The sequence below is a fragment of the Pristiophorus japonicus genome, unplaced genomic scaffold (assembly GCF_044704955.1).
Source record: "Pristiophorus japonicus isolate sPriJap1 unplaced genomic scaffold, sPriJap1.hap1 HAP1_SCAFFOLD_445, whole genome shotgun sequence".
Taxonomy (NCBI): domain Eukaryota; kingdom Metazoa; phylum Chordata; class Chondrichthyes; family Pristiophoridae; genus Pristiophorus; species Pristiophorus japonicus.
The window spans coordinates 493,453-511,717 of NW_027254347.1; the positions used below are offsets into that span (position 1 = coordinate 493,453).

General features: G+C 51.1%; 1 protein-coding gene across 1 annotated transcript in view; it reads left to right on the forward strand.

Annotated features, from left to right (window-relative positions):
* LOC139251816 (aminopeptidase Ey-like) overlaps positions 1-18,265 on the forward strand; it is a gene marked incomplete at its 3' end in the record, with an annotated part of 66,721 nt that overhangs the window by 25,980 nt on the left and 22,476 nt on the right. Inside the window, exons 8-12 of the mRNA XM_070873308.1 lie at positions 6,349-6,462; positions 7,564-7,707; positions 8,600-8,665; positions 8,752-8,817; positions 12,227-12,402. Coding sequence (XP_070729409.1) covers positions 6,349-6,462; positions 7,564-7,707; positions 8,600-8,665; positions 8,752-8,817; positions 12,227-12,402 — 566 coding nt within the window. The remainder of the gene's footprint in view (positions 1-6,348; positions 6,463-7,563; positions 7,708-8,599; positions 8,666-8,751; positions 8,818-12,226; positions 12,403-18,265) is intronic.

Genomic DNA, 18,265 nt, shown 5'->3' on the forward strand with positions numbered 1-18,265 from the left:
GGTGTCCACCGGTACGCTCGCGGCCTTCCGCGAGAGGTGGGCGCCGGGAGGGACTGGAGTGCATCATCACCCCCGGCAACCACATTCTAATTTGATTGGTTTAATGTTCCAATGTTTAATTTGTTAATTTGTCGGTTCTCGTGCCCCTTTACTAAGGGGGAGCTTGATTTAAAGTTTATTTTTAAATAGTTGTTGAGTTGGGAGTGGCTTAGCCAGTCACATGATGTTCACAAGACTCAATAAAACCCCAGCCAGTTGGGTTCGGGGCATCCACGATGGGGCAGGTGGTTGTGAGCCTGGTGGATGAACTGGTAATGTGTCGTGTGATTGTTAAACCTGTTGCTAATATACCAACTCGTTCTTAATAGTAAGGTATTGCTGTGAATTCTTCAAAGAACCCATGAAGCAAATACATTACAGTGCTACACATGCCTGTTATTATTAAACATATACAAACACGCACTGTAATTCCAGCCATAGTACTTGCATTTCTATAGCGCCTTCCACCATCTCAGGACATCTCAAAGCGCTTTACAGCCAATGAAGTACGTTTGAAGTGTAGTAAATGTGGGAAGCATGGCAGCCATTTTGCGCACAGCAAGCTCCCACAAACAGCAATGCGATAATGACCCAGATCATCTGTTTTTTTGTAATGTTGACTGAGAGATAAATCTTGGCCCCAGGTTCCAAGGAAAATTCCCTCTGATCTTCTGTTAATAGTGGCCGTGGGATCTTTTACGTCCACCCGAGAGGGCAGATGGGGCCTCGGTTTAACATCTCATCCGTGAGATGGCACCTCCGACAGTGCGGCGCTCCCTCAGTACTGCCCCTCCGACAGTGCGGCGCTCCCTCAGTACTGCCCCACCGACAGTGCGGCACTCCCTCATTACTTCACCTCCGACAGTGCGGCACTCCCTCAGTACTGGTACTGGGAATTTTGACTGTGGGCTCAAATCTCTCGAGTGGGATTCGAACCCACAATCTTCTGAGTTTGAGTGCTACGACTGACACATGCGCTTAGTGTAAGGTGAACAAATCCAAACACAAGGCAGCACGGGGTTAGATACAGAGTAAAGCTCCCTCTACACTGTCCCATCAAACACTCCCAGGGCAGGTACAGCACGGGGTTAGATACAGAGTAAAGCTCCCTCTACACTGTCCCATCAAACACTCCCAGGGCAGGTACAGCACGGGGTTAGATACAGAGTAAATCTCCCTCTACACTGTCCCATCAAACACTCCCAGGGCAGATACAGCACGGAGTTAGATACAGAGTAAAGCTCCTGTTGCATATGTGGACTTGTATTTACTCTGTACAGCCACCAGAGGGCTCATCCCCTGGAGTCCAAAGGGATCCCATAATCCTTTGAGAGCATAGGTATTTAAGGAGGCTTCACAGGTTGGAGAGGCACTCTGGAGACCTGCAATAAAAGACTAAGGTCACACTTTACTTTGTGCTCAAAGAGTTCAGTCTGACTCTTTCTCCATACACAACAACTGGCGACGAGATACAGATAGCGAATCCAAAGATGCAGAGAACAGTGGGCATCCTGGAGAAATTCTCGGAGGGAGATGATTGGGAAACTTTTGTGGAGCGACTCGACCAATACTTGGTGGCCGACGATCTAGATGGGGAAGAGAGCGCTGCCAAACGAAGGGCGATCCTTCTCACCGTCTGTGGGGCACCAACGTATGGCCTCATGAAGAATCTGCTCACTCCAGCGAAACCCACGGAGAAATCGTACGACGATTTGTGCACACTGGTCCGAGAGCATTTGAACCCGAAGGAAAGCGTTCTGATGGCGAGGTACCGGTTCTACACCTACAAAAGGTCTGAAGGCCAGGAAGTGGTGAGTTATGTCGCTGAGCTAAGACGCCTTGCAGGACATTGCGAATTTGAAGGACATTTGGAGCACATGCTCAGAGACTTTTTTGTACTTGGCATTGGTCACAAAACCATACTTCGCAAACCTTTGACTGTAGAGATCCCAACCTTGAGTAAGGCCATAGCGATAGCCCAGGCGTTCATTGCCACCAGTGACAATACGAAGCAAATCTCTCAGCACACAAGTGCTGCTACAAGTACTGTGAACAAAGTGATGTTGTTTTTGAATCATAAAGTACAGGGCAGGTCACACATACCTGCAGCTACACGTCCGTAGATGTCTCAGAGTCCACCATCAAGGGTGATGAATGCAAGGCCATTAACACCTTGTTGGCGCTGCGGGGGTGATCATCGATTCCATTCATGCTGATTCACAGGGTACGTTTGCAAGGGCTGTGGAACAATGGGACACCTCCAACAAGTGTGCAGGCGAGCTGCAAAGCCTGTTAAACCTGCAAACCACCATGTTGCAGAGGAGGACAGATCCATGGAGGATCACAACGAACCAGAGCCTCAGACCGAGGAGGCAGAGGTACATGGGGTGCACACATTCACGACGAATTATTCCCCGATAATGCTGAATGTTGAACTAAATGGACTCCCGGTGTCAATGGAGCTGGACACGGGTGTCAGCCAGTCCATCATGGGCAAAAAGATTTTCGAAAGGTTGTGGTGCAACAAAGCCTCAAGGCTAGTCTTAACTCCAGTTCGCACGAAACTAAGAAGTTACATGAAAGAACTGATTCCTATAATCGGCAGTGCTACCGTAAAGGTCTCCTACGATGGAGCGGTGCACAAGCTACCACTCTGGGTGGTACCAGGTGATGGTCCCACGCTGCTCGGCAGGAGCTGGCTGGGAAAGATACGCTGGAACTGGGATGACATCCGAGCGCTATCGCCCGCTGACGACACTTCGTGTGCCCAGGTCTTAAACAAATTTCCTTCTCTGTTCGAACCAAGCATTGGGAAATTCCAAGGAGCAAAAGTGCAGATCCACCTAATTCCGGGAATGCGACCCATCCATCACAAGGCGAGAGCAGTACCGTAAATGATGAGAGAAAGGGTAGAGATCGAGCTAGACCGGCTGCAAAGAGAAGGCATCATTTCCCCGATCGAGTTCAACAAGTGGGCCTGTCCTATTGTCCCTGTCCTCAAGGGAGACGGCACCGTCAGAATCTGTGGCGATTATGAAGTAACTATCAATCATTTCTCCCTGCAGGAGCAATACCCACTACCAAAGACCGACGACCTCTTTGCAACGCTGGCGGGAGGAAAGACGGTCACGAAGCTGGATCTGACCTCAGCCTACATGACGCAGGAACTGGAGGAATCGTCGAAGGCCCTCACCTGCATCAACACGCCCAAAGGTCTTTTTGTTTATAACAGATGTCCGTTTGGAATCCGATTGGCGGCGGCGATGTTCCAGAGAAACATGGAAAGCTTACTGAAGTTGGTCCCGCAAACCGTGGTCTTCCAGGATGACATCTTGGTCACAGGTCGGAACACAGTCAGCATCTGCAGAACCTGGAGGAGGTCCTTAGTCAACTCAACCACGTGGGGCTCAGGTTAAAACGCTCGAAGTGCGTTTTCCTGGCACCTGAAGTGGAGCTGCTGGGAAGGAGGATTGCAGCGGACGGCATCAGGCCCACCAACGCGAAGACGGAGGCAATCGAGAACGCACCGAGGCCACAGAACGTGACGGAGCTGCGGTCGTTTCTGGGACTCCTGAACTACTTTGGTAACTTCTTACTGGGTCTCAGCACCCTGTTAGAACCATTACATGTCTTACTACGAAAAGGGGATAAATGGGTTTGGGTCAAAAACCAAGAAAATGCCTTTGTAAAAACGAGAAAATTGTTATGCTCAAACAAATTGCTTGTGTTGTATGATCCATGTAAGCGTTTGGTACTAGCATGTGATGCGTCGTCATATGGCGTCAGGTGTGTATTGCAACAAGCTAATGATTTCGGGAAATGGCAACCAGTTGCTTATGCATCCAGGAGTCTGTCTAAGGCTGAGAGAGCCGACAGCATGATTGAGAAAGAAGCGTTAGCGTGTGTCTATGGGGTAAAGAAAATGCATCAATACCTGTTTGGGCTAAAATTCGAATTGGAAATTGACCATAAGCCACTTATATCCCTGTTCTCTGAGAGTAAAGGGATAAATACCAACGCATCGGCCCGCATCCAGAGATGGGCGCTCACGTTGTCCGCATATAACTGCGCCATCCGCCACAGGCCAGGCACAGAAAACTGCGCCGATGCTCTCAGTAGGCTGCCATTGCCCACCACGGGGGTGGAAATGGCACAGCCCGCAGATCTAGCCATGGTTATGGAAGCATTTGAGAGTGAGCAATCACCCATCACTGCCCGGCAGATCAAAACCTGGACAAGTCAGGACCCCTTATTTTCTCCAGTCAAAAGCTGTGTGCTTCACGGGAGCTGGTCCAGTGTCCCAGTGGAAATGCAGGAAGAGATAAAGCCGTTCCAGCGGTGCAAAGATGAAATGTCTATACAGGCAGACTGTCTTCTGTGGGGCAATCGAGTAGTGGTCCCCAAGAAGGGCAGAGACACCTTCATCAATGACCTCCACAGTACCCACCCAGGCATCGTAATGATGAAAGCGATAGCCAGATCCCACATGTGGTGGCCCGGTATCGATGTGGACTTACAGTCCTGCGTTCACAGATTTAATACATGCTCGATTTTAAGCAATGTACCCAGGGAGGCGCCGCTAAGTTTATGGTCTTGGCCCTCCAAACCATGGTCGACGGTACATGTCGACTATGCAGGCCCGTTCTTGGGTAAAATGTTCCTTGTGGTTGTAGACACGTACTCCAAGTGGATTGAATGTGAGATAATGTCGGCTAGCACATTCGCTGCCACTACTGAAAGCCTGCGGGCCATGTTTGCCACACACAGCCTGCCCGATGTCCTGGTGAGCGACAACGGGCCATGTTTTACCAGTGCTGAGTTCAAAGAATTCATGACCCATAACGGGATCAAACATGTCACATCTGCCCCGTTTAAACCAGCATCCAATGGTCAGGCAGAGAGAGCAATGCAAACCATCAAGCAAGGCTTGAAGAGGGTAACTGAAGGCTCACTGCAGACTCGCCTATCCCGAGTCCTGCTTAGCTACCGCACGAGACCCCACTCACTCACTGGGATCCCACCTGCTGAACTGCTCATGAAAAGAGCACTTAAGACAAGGCTCTCATCAGTTCACCCTGATCTACATGAACAGGTAGAGAGCAGGCGGCTTCAACAAAGTACATACCATGATAGTTCAAACGTGTCACACGAGATTGAAATCAATGATCCTGTATTTGTATTAAATTATGGACAAGGTTCCAAGTGGCTTCCCGGCACTGTCGTGGCCAAAGAGGGGAGCAGGGTGTTTCGGGTCAAACTTTCAAATGGACTCATTCACCGGAAACACTTGGACCAAATCAAACTCAGATTCACGGACTATCCTGAGCAACCCACCTTGGACCCTACCTTTTTTGATCCCCCAACATACACACCAGTGGCAACCGGCACCACGGTTGACCACGAAGCAGAACCCATCACCCACAGCAGCCCAGCAGGGCCCAACACACCAGGCAGCCCAGCAAGGCCAGCTGCACAGCAGCCCAGCGAGGACCCAACAAATGATTCAAAAACACCAGCTTTCACACCGAGACGATCAACCAGGGCAAGAAGGGCCCCAGATCGACTCACATTGTAAATAGTTACACTATTGACTTTGGGGGGGTGGGGGGAGTGTTGTTGTATATGTGGACATGTATTTACTCTGTACAGCCACCAGAGGGCTCATCCCCTGGAGTCCCAAGGGATCCCATAATCCCTTGGGAGCACAGGTATTTAAGGAGGCTTCACAGGTTGGAGAGGCACTCTGGAGACCTGCAATAAAAGACTGTCACACTTTACTTTGAGCTCACAGTGTTCAGTCTGACTCTTTCTCCAAACACAACAGCTCCCTCTACACTGTTCCATCAAACACTCCCAGGGCAGGTACAGCACGGGGTTAGATACAGAGTAAAGCTCCCTCTACACTGTTCCATCAAACACTCCCAGGGCAGGTACAGCACGGGGTTAGATACAGAGTAAAGCTCCCTCTACACTGTTCCATCAAACACTCCCAGGGCAGGTACAGCACGGGGTTAGATACAGAGTAAAGCTCCCTCTACACTGTCCCATCAAACACTCGCGGGGCAGGTACAGCACGGGGTTAGATACAGAGTAAAGCTCCCTCTACGCTGCCCCATCAAACACTCGCTAATGGGCCAGTGGGACCAGTCTCCCAATCAGTCTGCTCTGGGAGCTGAGTTCTCAGAGGTGAAAGGTCAGTGCCGTCGATGAGGCAAGAAGCGTACTTTCCCAGGAGCCTTTTGGGCTGTGGCGGGTTGAAATGCTGAGTGCCGATTGGTCACGGAGAGCGTTGCGTGTTTTTTCTTGCAGTGGTTTGGGAACCTGGTGACGATGAGGTGGTGGAACGACCTGTGGCTGAACGAAGGACTCGCTACGTATTTTAGCTATGAGGGCACCAACTACATCAATCGTGAGTGGACCGTGGTAAGTACACCTCGGGTACGATGGGGGAGAAATTCGACCGGGCCTGAGTTGGGGCGTTCGCCCAAACAGAACTTCAATTTTCACACCTTGACAGAGTTTGCGCCCTCCGCCCAGAAATTGGTCAGAATCGCTTGAAGAGCTGACGGGGGCAGGGGACGATAACAAAAATCCCCGCGCTAAATTTAACCAAATTACTGCGCATGCGCGGATCCCGATTCTGATTCCTGGAAAAGCCAGGTCTCAAAGGAACAGTGTTGTATCATAGACAGTCCCTCGGAATCGAGGAAGACTTGCTTCCACTCTTAACATGAGTCCTTAGGTGGCTGAATAGTCCAATACGAGAGCCACAGTCCCTGTCACAGGTGGGACAGACAGTGGTTGAGGGAAGAGGAGGGTGGGACAGGTTTGCCGCACGCTCCTTCCGCTGCCAGCGCTTGGTTTCTGCACGCTCTCGGCGACGAAACTCGAGGTGCTCAGCGCCCTCCCGGATGCACTTCCTCCACTTAGGGCGGACTGGTCTTTGGGCCCAGGGACTCCCAGGTGTCGGTGGGGATGTTGCACTTTATCAGGGAGGCTTTGAGGGTGTCACTTGTAACGTTTCCTCTGCCCACCTTTGGCTCGTTTGCCTGTGAAGGAGTTCCGAGTCGAGCGCTTGCTTTGGGAGTCTCGTGTCTGGGGCATGCGGACAATGTGACCCTGCCCAGCGGAGCTGGTCGAGTGTGGTCAGTGCTTCGATGCTGGGGATGTTGGCCTGGTCGAGGACGCTAACGTTGGTGCGTCTGTCCTCCCAGGGGATTTGTAGGATCTTGCAGAGACATCATTGGTGGTATTTCTCCAGCGACTTGAGGTGTCTACTGTACTCAGTCCTGCCCCTCCGACAGCAGAGTGCGGCACTCTCTCTGTATTGGCACTGGGAGTGTCGTCCTGGATTATGGGCTCAAGTCCCTGAAGTGGACCTTGAACCCACGGCCTTCTGACTCAGAGGTGCGAAAGAGCTGCCCACTGAGCCACAGCTAACATCCTGCGGCCTAAGTGGCCTGATTGTCTCAGAGCCGCCTGGGGAGCGGGGTTGGGATAATCCTCTTGTCATTGTGCCGCCAGGATTCGGTCTTTGCCGGGAAAAGTCTGCGGTTCGCCCTCGCCTCGGATGCCTTGCCCAATTCCCACCCGCTGTCGCCAAGGGAACACGAGGTGACGACCAGCGACCTCGTGGGCCAGCTGTTCGACGACATCTCGTACGAGAAGGTGAGGGGGGCCGAGGTGAAAGGTCAAAGGTTCCACAGCACAGGGCCGCAAGGGTCAGGGGTGGTGGGGAGAAGGTGAGGCAAATCAAGAGGCAGTCGTCAGATGACATTAAACCTGGCTGGAGTGTGTGGGATTGGGGGAAGGGAAGGGTCGGGGGAGGGGATGGGGGTCGGGGGAAGGGGAGAGTCAGGGGAAGGGGGAAGAGACGGTCGGGGAAGGGAGGGGTCGGGGAGGGGTGGAGGGGAGGGGGAAGGGGGGGTCGGGGGAAGGGGAGAGGAGGGGGAAGGGGGGGTCGGGGGAAGGGGAGAGGAGGGGGAAAGATCAGGGGAGAGAGGAGTCGAGGATCTATTGGGGGACCCAGATCATTGTGTTTTTCGTGATAATGGTTGAGTGGCCGTGGGATCTTTTACGTCCACCTGAGAGGGCAGGTGGGGGCTCAGTTTAACGTCTCATCCGAAAGACGGCACTCCCTCAGTACTGCCCCTCCAACAATGCGGCGCTCCCTCAGTACTGCCCCTCCGACAGTGCGGCGCTCCCTCAGTACCGCCTCTCCGACAGTGCGGCGCTCCCTCAGTACTGCCCCTCCGACAATGCGGCGCTCCCTCAGTACTGCCCCTCCGACAGTGGGGCACTCCCTCAGTACTGCCCCTCCGACAGTGCGGCACTCCCTCAGTACCGCCCCTCCGACAGTGCGGCGCTCCCTTAGTACTGGCACTGGGAGTGTCGGCCTGGATTTTGTGCTGAAGTCTCTGGAGTGGGGAGTTGAACCCATGACCTTCTGACTCTGAGGTCCGAGTGTGGCTCACCGAGCTTCATTCGCCGTAGCCCACTTGTTTCTCTTGTCTACCCACTGCCTGAGCCTTCAACTGATACCCTGTATCCTATCCAACAGGCCGCCTCGGTTCTTCGGATGATTTGCAACTTCCTGACAGAGAAGGTGTTCCTACAAGGACTCTTGGTAAGATAAAAAAAGTGCGTCGGTTTGATTCTGTCGGTTTCTCACAAGCCTAGCTGCTGCTGACCTAACACCGCACACTCTTACAGAGCTACCTGAGGGAATTCAGCTACAAGACAGTCAACTATGCTGACCTGCGCAACCACCTACAAATGGTAAGCTGGCACGAGCTTCACGAGGCACCCAGTCGATTCTCGTAGAATCATAGAAATTTATAGCACGGAAGGAGGCCCATTCGGCCCATTGTGTCCGTGCCGGCCGACGAAGAGCCACTCAGCCTAATCCCACTTTCCCGCTCTCGATCCGTAGCCCTGTAGGTTACAGCACTTCATAACATAAGAACATAAGAAATTGGAGCAGGAATAGGCCATAATGGCCCCACCATTTAATATGATCATGGCTGATCCGATCATGGACTCAGCTCCACTTCCCTGCCCGCTCCCCATAACCCCTTATTCCCTTATCGTTTAAGAAACTGTCTATCTCTGCCTTAAATTTATTCAATGTCCCGGCTTCCACAGCTCTCTGAGGCAATGAATTCCACGGATTTACAACCCTCTGAGAGAAGAAATTCCTCCTTATCTCAGTTTTAAGTGGGTGGCCCCTTCTTCTAAGATCATGCCCCCTAGTTCTAGTCCCCCCCATCAGTGGAAACATCTTCTCTGCATCCAACTTGTCAAGCCCCCTCATAATCTTATACATTTCAATAGGATCACCTCTCAATCAAGCGCACATCCAGGTACTTTATAAATATGGTGAGGGTTTCTGCCTCTACCACCCTTTCAGGCAGTGAGTTCCACCCCAGACCCCCACCACCCTCTAGGTGAAGACATTTCCCCTCAAATCCCCTCTAAACCTCCCCCCAATTACTTTAAATATGTGCCCTCTTGGTCAATGATCACAAATTGAATATACAGGGTACATATGAAGCTCTAATGCTAGTCTTTCTTACAATGGACTCCTCCAGACCACAGAAAATGCAACAACAGCTCCACAACTATTTTTGTAAAACATACGGGCAAGTGCCCCTTATTAAAGGGGGACTAAAACCGACAAATTAAACAAATGTACCTTTTAACAAAATTGGTTCAAGTTAAAGTTTGGTTGCCGGGGGTGATGATGCACTCCAGTCCCTCGGGCGCCCACCTCTCACGGAAGGCCGCGAGCGTACCGGTGGACACTGCGTGCTCCATCGCCGGGGACACCCTGGCTCGGATGTAACCGCGGAAGAGAGGCAGGCAGTCGGGGCTCAAGGACCCCATCGACCGCCCGCTGCCTGGACCGGTTAATGGCCACCTTGGCCTCAACAGCTCCACAATCCTGTACACAAGTCCATACATTACACCCTCCAGTTACTTGCCTTTACCATATCCCTTGAAAAGAGGGCTTTGGGATTGAGGAGGTGGTGGCGGGGGTGATGGTTACAGATTGAAGAGGAGGACTTGGATATGGTGTTATGGGTCGATCGGAGATCGACAATGATGGAAGGCAGACCTTGGGACATAACATAAGAACATAAGAAATAGGAGCAGGAGTCGGCTATTCATAGAAACATAGAAAATAGGTGCAGGAGTAGGCCATTCGGACCTTCGAGCCTCCACCACCATTCAATAAGATCATGGCTGATCATTTTTGCAACTTCAGTACCCCATTCCTGCTTTCTCTCCATACCCCTTGATCCCTTTAGCCGTAAGGGCCACATCTAACTCCCTTTTGAATATATCTAACGAACTGGCCTCAACAACTCTCTGCGGTAGAGAATTCCACAGGTTCACAACTCTCTGAGTGAAGAAGTTTCTCCTCATCTCGGTCCTAAATGGCTTACCCCTTATCCTTAGACTGTGTCCCCTGGTTCTGAACTTCCCCAGCATCGGGAACATTCTTCCCGCATCTAACCTGTCCAGTCCCGTCAGAATTTTATATGTTTCTATCGGATCCCCTCTCATTCTTCTAAATTCCAGTGAATATAAGCCTAGTTGATCCAGTCTTTCTTCATATGTCAGTCCTGCCATACCGGGAATCAGTCTGGTGAACCTTCGCTGCACTCCCTCACTAGCAAGAATGTCCTTCCTCAGATTAGAAGAACCAAAACAGGTGAAGCCTCACCAAGGCCCTGTACAACTGCAGTAAGACCTCCCTGCTCCTATACTCAAATCCTCTAGCTATGAAGGCCAACATGCCATTTGCCTTCTTAACCGCCTGCTGTACCTGCATGCCAACTTTCAGTGATTGATGTACCATGACACCCAGGTCTCGATGCAGCTCCCCTTTTCCTAATCTGTCACCATTCAGATAATATTCTGCCTTCCTGTTTTTGCCACCAAAGTGGATAACCTCACATTTATCCACATTATACTGCATCAGTCCCTCGAGCCTGCTCCGCCATTCAGTAAGTTCGTGGCTGATCCAATCGTAGCCTCAACTCCACTTCCCTGCCCGCTCCCCATTACCCTTGACTCCCTTATCGCTCAAAAATCTGTCTATCTCCACCTTAAGTATATTCAGTGTCCCAGCCTCCACAGCTCTCTGGGGCAGAGAATTCCACAGATTTACAATCCTTTGAGAGAAGAAATTCCTCCTCATCTCAGTTTTAAATGGGCGACCCCTTATTCTGAAACTATGTGCCCCCTAGTTCTAGATTCCCCCACGAGGGGAAACATCCTCTCTGCATCTACCCTGTCCAGCCCCCTCAGAATCTTATATGTTTCAATAAGATAGCCTCACTCCAATGAGTATAGGCCCAACCTGCTCAATCTTTCCTCATAAGACAAATGACCTATGAGGAAAGGTTGAGTAGGTTGGGCCTCTACTCATTGGAATTCAGAAGAATGAGAGGTGATCTTATCGAAATGTATAAGATTATGAGGGGGCTTGACAAGGTGGATGCAGAGAGGATGTTTCCACTGATGGTGGAGACTAGAACTAGGGGGCATGGTCTTAGAATAAGGGGCCGCCCATTTAAAACTGAGATGAGGAGGAATTTCTTCTCTCAGAGGGTTGTAAATCTGTGGAATTCGCTGCCTCAGAGAGCTGTGGAAGCTGGGACATTGAATAAATTTAAGGCCGAAATAGACAGTTTCTCAATTGATAAGGGAATAAGGGGTTATGGGGAGCGGATAGGGAAGTGGAGCTAAGTCCATGATCGGATCAGCCATGATCGTATAAAATAGCAGAGCAGGCTCGAGGGGCCGTATGGCCTACTCCTGCTCCTATTTCTTATGTTTTTATAAACCCTACATCTCAGGATTCAGCTCCGGGAACCTCTGAACTGTCTCAAATACAAGTATATCCTTCCTTAAATCAGAGCCCAAAACTGCACGCAGTACTCCAGGTGTGGCCTCACCAATACCCTGTACAGTTGTAGCAGGACTTCTTTGCTTTTATACTCTAACCCCTAGCAATAAAGGCCAACATTCCATTTGCCTTCCTGATCACTGGTGTAACTGCAGAAGGTTGCAGAGGTAGGGGGAAGGAAGGTGATGGAGGGATTTTGAGGGCAAGCGTTTGACGGTGAGCTCTGTCTTCACCTTCTCTGAGTTGTCTCCCTCCTTTTCCCGTGTACAGGCCGTGAACAACCAATCGGCAGTGAGGCTTCCCAGCAACCTGTGGTCCATCCTGGACACCTGGATCTTGCAGATGGGCTACCCCGTGGTCACCATAAACACCACGTCCGGCCTCGTCACGCAGAAACACTTCCTTCTGGACAGCACCGACAAAGTGGCCCGACACTCAAGATTTGGGTGAGCAAAATGACGGGAAGGCCCAGTGATCTAACGTTCTCCCTGGAGCAGAGAAGGTCCAGAGGAGATTGACCAGAATTGTCCCAGGGATGAAGGGCTTCGGTGATCTGGAGAGACTGGAGAAGCCGGGATTGTTCTCCTTGGAGCAGAGAAGGTTAAGGTGGAGATTGACCAGAATGGTCCCGGGGATGAGGGACTTCAGTGACGAGGAAAGACTGGAGAAGCTGGGGTTGTTCTCCTTAGGGTAGAGAAGGTTAAGGAGAGATTATTACATAGAATTTACAGCACAGCAACAGGCCAATTCGCCCAACTCGTCTGTGCTGGTGTTTATAGAAACATAGAAAATAGGTGCAGGAGTAAGCCATTCGGCCCTTCGAGCCTGCACCACCATTCAATATGATCATGGCTGATCATGCAACTTCAGTACCCCATTCCTGCTTTCTCTCCATATCCTTTGATCCCTTCAGCCGCAAGGGGCCGCATCTAACTCCCTCTTGAATATATCTAACAAACTGGCCTCAACAACTTCCTGTGGTAGAGAATTCCACAGGTTCACAATTCTCTGAGTGAAGAAGTTTCTCCTCATCTCGGTCCTAAATGGCTTACTCCTTATCCTTAGACTGTGACCCCTGTATTGTGTTTCTAACACAGAAGAAGCTGCACACCGGAAGGTTAAAGTAACAGTGACCTCAGTCTTTATTAAGACACTCCAGAATGAGGAACAGGCCTTAGGGGCCGGCTTATATACAGTGCTCCCAAGGGATGCTGGGATCCCTTGGGACTTCAGGGGATACGCTCCCTGGTGGCGGAACATGGGAGTGCATGCTTTACAGATACACAACATCACTCCCCCCCCCCCCCCCCCCCGCCCCCAAAGTCAAAGTGAAAACTATTTACAAGGTGATGTGGTCGGGAGCCTTTCTTTCCCTGGTGGACCGCCTCGGTACAAATGTCTGTTCTGGTGTGTTGGCTGTGCCCTCGCTGGGCTGGCATGTTGTTGGCCCTGCAGGGCTGCTGGGTGAGCCTGGCCTTGCTGGGCTGTTGGGCGTGATGGGTTCGATTTCCTGGTCCGGGGTGGTGTCGTTGATCCTTTGGGTGTGTGTTGTGGGCTCGTAAAAGGTGGTGTCAGCTGTGGGTTGTTCAGGGCAGTCTGTGAACCGCAGCCTCGTTTGGTCCAGGTGCTTTCTGCAAATTTGTCCATTGTCTAGTTTGACTACAAACACCCTACTCTCTTCTTTAGCTATCACCATGCCCGCGATCCACTTGGGACCATGTCCATAGTTTAGCACATACACAGGGTCATTCAGATCAATTTCCCGTGACACAGTGGCGCGACCATCGTTTACATTTTGTTGCTGCTGCCTGCTCTCTACCTAATCATGCAGGTTGGGGTGAACCAGCGAGAGTCTGATTTTAAGTGTCCTTTTTATGAGTAGCTCAGCAGGGAACACCCCTGTGAGCGAGTGGGGTCTCGTGCGGTAGCTGAGCAGTTGGACAGGCGGGTTTGGAGTGAGCCTTCTGTGACTCGTTTGAGGCTTTGTTTGATTGTGTGTACTGCCCGCTCTGCCTGCCCATTGGAGGCTGGTTTAAACGGGGCCGAGGTGACATGTTTGATCCCATTGCGGGTCATGAATTCTTTAAATTCGGCACTGGTGAAACATGGTCCCTTGTCACTGACCAGTATGTCAGGCAGGCCGTGGGTGGCAAACATGGCCCTCAGGCTTTCAATGGTGGCGGTAGCGGTGCTTCCCGACATTATTTCACATTCAATCCAAAAAGCATCCACCACCACCAGGAACATTTTACCGAGAAACGGGCCCGCATAGTCGACATGGATCCTCGACCATGGTCTGGAGGGCCAGGACCACAAACTTAGTGGTGCCTCTCTGGGCGCGTTGCTCAACTGAGCACACACGCTGCATTGCCGTACACAGGACTCTAAGTCAGAGTCGATACCGGGCCACCACACGTGGGATCTGGCTATCGCTTTCATCATTACTATACCCGGGTGTGTGCTGTGGAGATCCGAGATGAACGTCTCCCTGCCCTTTTTGGGTAGCACTACGCGGTTACCCCACAACAGGCAGTCTGCCTGAATGGACAACTCGTCCTTTCACCGCTGGAACGACTTGATTAGCTCTTGCATTTCAACGGGGATGCTGGCCCAGCTCCCATGCAGTACACAGTTTTTTACTAGGGACAGCAGAGGATCTTGGCTGGTCCAAGTCTTAATCTGGTGGGCCGTGACAGGTGATTTATCATTTTCAAACGCTTCCATGACCATCAACAAGTCTGCGGGCTGCGCCATTTCCACCCCCGTGGTGGGCAATGGTAGCCAACTGAGAGCATCCGCACAGTTCTCGGTGCCTGGCCTGTGGCGGATGGTATAGTTATACGCTGATAGCGCGAGTGCCCACCGTTGTATGCCGGCTGAGGCATTAGTATTTATCCCCTTGTTTTCAGCGAACAGGGATATGAGGGGCTTGTGATCGGTTTCCAGTTCAAATTTGAGGCCAAACAGGTACTGATGCATTTTCTTTACCCCGAACACACACGCTAATGCCTCTTTCTCAATCATGCTGTCGGCCCTCTCGGCCTTAGACAAGCTCCTGGAGGCATAGGCGACAGGTTGCAACTTCCCCGCAACGTTAGCTTGTTGTAATACACACCCAACTCCGTACGACGACGCATCACATGCTAGCACAAGTCTTTTACACGGGTTATACAATACAAGCAGCTTGTTGGAGCATAAAATGTTTCTGGCTTTCTCAAAATCAATTACTTGGTTTTTTTCCCCATACCCAGTTCTCACCTTTACGCAATAACACATGTAGGGGCTCTAAGAGGGTGCTTAACCCCGGTAGGAAGTTACCAAAATAGTTGAGGAGTCCCAGGAACGACCGCAGCTCCGTGACGTTCTGTGGCCTGGGCGCGTTCCTGATAGCCTCTGTCTTGGCGTCTGTGGGCCGAATGCCGTCCGCCACGATCTTTCTCCCCAAAAACTCCACTTCTGTTACCATGAAGACGCATTTCAACCTCTTCAGCCGCAGCGCTATGCGATCCAGTCGCTGGAGGACCTCCTCCAGGTTTTGTAGGTGCTCGGCGGTGTCCCGACCCGTGACCAATATGTCGTCCTGAAAAACCACCGTGTGTGGTACCGACTTGAGTCGGCTCTCCATGTTTCTCTGGAAGATCGCTGCAGCCGACCGAATTCCAAACGGGCATCTGTTGTAGATGAACAGTCCCTTGTGCGTGTTGATGCAGGTGAGGCCCTTCAAAGACTCCTCCAGCTCCTACGTCATGTAGGCCGAAGTCAGGTCGAGCTTGGTGAATGTCTTGCCTCCTGCCAGCATCGCAAATAGGTCGTCTGCCTTAGGTATTGGTCCTGTAGCGAGAAACGATTAATAGTTACTTTATAATCGCCGCAAATCCTGACCGTGCCATCACTTTTGAGTACTGGAACAATCAGGCTGGCCCACTCACTGAATTCCACTGGGGAGATGATGCCCTCGTGTTGCAGCCTGTCCAGCTCGATTTCCACTCTCTCCCTCATCATGTGAGGTACCGCTCGTGACTTGTAGTGAATGGGTCGTGCCTCTGGGACCAAGTGGATCCGCACCTTTGCCCCGGAAAAGTTTCCAATGCCTGGCTCCAAAAGAAAAGGAAATTTGTTAAGAACCTGGGTACATGAGGCCTCATCGACATGTGATAGTGCTCGGATGTCTTCCCAGTTCCAGTGGATTTTGCCCAGCCAGCTCCTTCCAAGCAGTGTGGGGCCATCGCCCGGGACAATCCAGAGTGGCAGTTCGTGCACCGTGCCCTCGTAGGTGACCTTGACCATGGCGCTGCCCAGGACAGTGATGAACTCTTTGGTATGTGTTCTCAGTTTCATGTGGATGGGGCTCAGAGCTGGTCTGAATGTCTTGTTGCACCACAGTCTCTCAAACATCTTTTTACTCATGATGGATTGGCTAGCGCCAGTGTCCAGTTCCATGGCTTACGGGTAAGCCATTCAATTTTACATTTAGCATTATAGGTGGACATTTTGTCGAAAATGTGTGCACCCCGTGTACTTCAGCATCTGCCTCCTCTCTCTGAGACTCGAAATTGCTTTGATCCACCATGGACCGATCTTCCTCTGCCACGTGGTGGTTAGCAGGTTTTGCAGAGCTTGCCCCATTGTTCCACAGCTCTTGCAAACATACCCTTTGAAGCGGCATGAATAGGCTGAATGGAAGCCTCCACAACACCAACAAGATGTGAATTGCCTTGCATTCATCCTTTGTTGCGGACTCTGAGTCATCTGGGTCACCTGAGGCCTGCTGGCAGTTGCAGACTCGTGGTTTCTGCCCTGTACATTTCTGCTTGAAAACACAGTTCCAGTTAATTTATGAACATTGCTAGCACTTGTGTGCTGAGAGATTTGTTTGGTGTTATCACTGGTGGACATAAACGCCCGTGCTATCGCAATGGCCTTGCTGAGGGTCGGTGTCTTTACAGTCAAAAGTTTTCGTAGGATGGTCTCGTCACCAATGCCCAGTACAAAAAAGTCTCTGAGCATTTGCTCCAGGTAGCCATCAAACTCACATTGTCCTACAAATCGCCTTAGCTCGGCAACGTAGCTCGCCACTTCCTGACCTTCAGATCGCTGGCACATGTAGAACCGATACCTCGCCATCAGCACGCTCTCCCTCGGGTTAAGATGCTCCCGAACCAGTGTACACAGCTCATCATACGACTTATCTTTGGGTTTCACCAGAGCCAGAAGATTCTTCATGAAGCTGTAGGTCGGTGCCCCGCAGACCATGAGGAGGACCGCTCTCCTTTTTGCAACGCTTCCTTCTCCGTCCAGCTCGTTGGCTACAAAGTACTGGTCTAGCCGTTCGGCATAGGCTTCCCAGTCCTCACCCTCCGAGAACTGCTCCAGGATGCCCACAGTTGGCTGCATCTTTGCTTTGGATTCGTATTCTCGTCGCCAGTTGTTGTGTTTCTAACACAGATGAGGCTGCACACAGGGAGGTTAAAGTGACAGTGACCTCAGTCTTTATTAAGACACTCCAGAGTGAGGAACAGGCCTTAGGGGCCGGCTTATATACAGTGCTCCCAAGGGATGCTGGGATCCCTTGGGACTTCAGGGGATGTGCTCCCTGGTGGCGGAACATGGGACTGCATGATTTACAGATACACAACACCCTGGTTCTGGACTTCCCCAACATCGGGAACATTTTTCCTGCGTCCAACCTGTCCAATCCCGTCAGAATTTGACATGTTTCGATGAGATCCCCTCTCATTCTTCTAAATTCCATTGAATATAAGCCGAGTCGATCCAGTCTTTCTTCATATGTCATCCCGGAAATCAGTCTGGTGAACCTTCGCTGCATTCCCTCAATAGCAAGAATGTCCTTCTTCAGATTAGGGGACCAAAACTGTACACAATATTCAAGGTGTGGCCTCACCAAGGCATTGTACAACTGCAGTAAGACCTCCCTGCTCCTATAGTCAAATCCTCTCGCTATGAAGGCCAACATGCCATTTGCCTTCTTCACCACCTGTATGCCAACTTTCAATGACTGATGTACCATGACACCCAAGTCTCGTTGCACCTCCCCTTTTACTAATCTGTCACCATTCAGATGATAATCTGCCTTCCTGTTTTTGCCCCCAAAGTGGATAATCTCACATTTATCCACATTATACTGCATCTGCCATACATTTGCCCACTCACCTAACCTATCCAAGTCACCCTGCAGCTCCATGTGTGTGAGCATCCTCCCATTCCATCTGCCTCATCTCAACCTTTCAGTCTATCTTTCTATCCTCTTTTCTCTCATTAACCTGGTTAAGTGATGGCTTTTGACAGAGT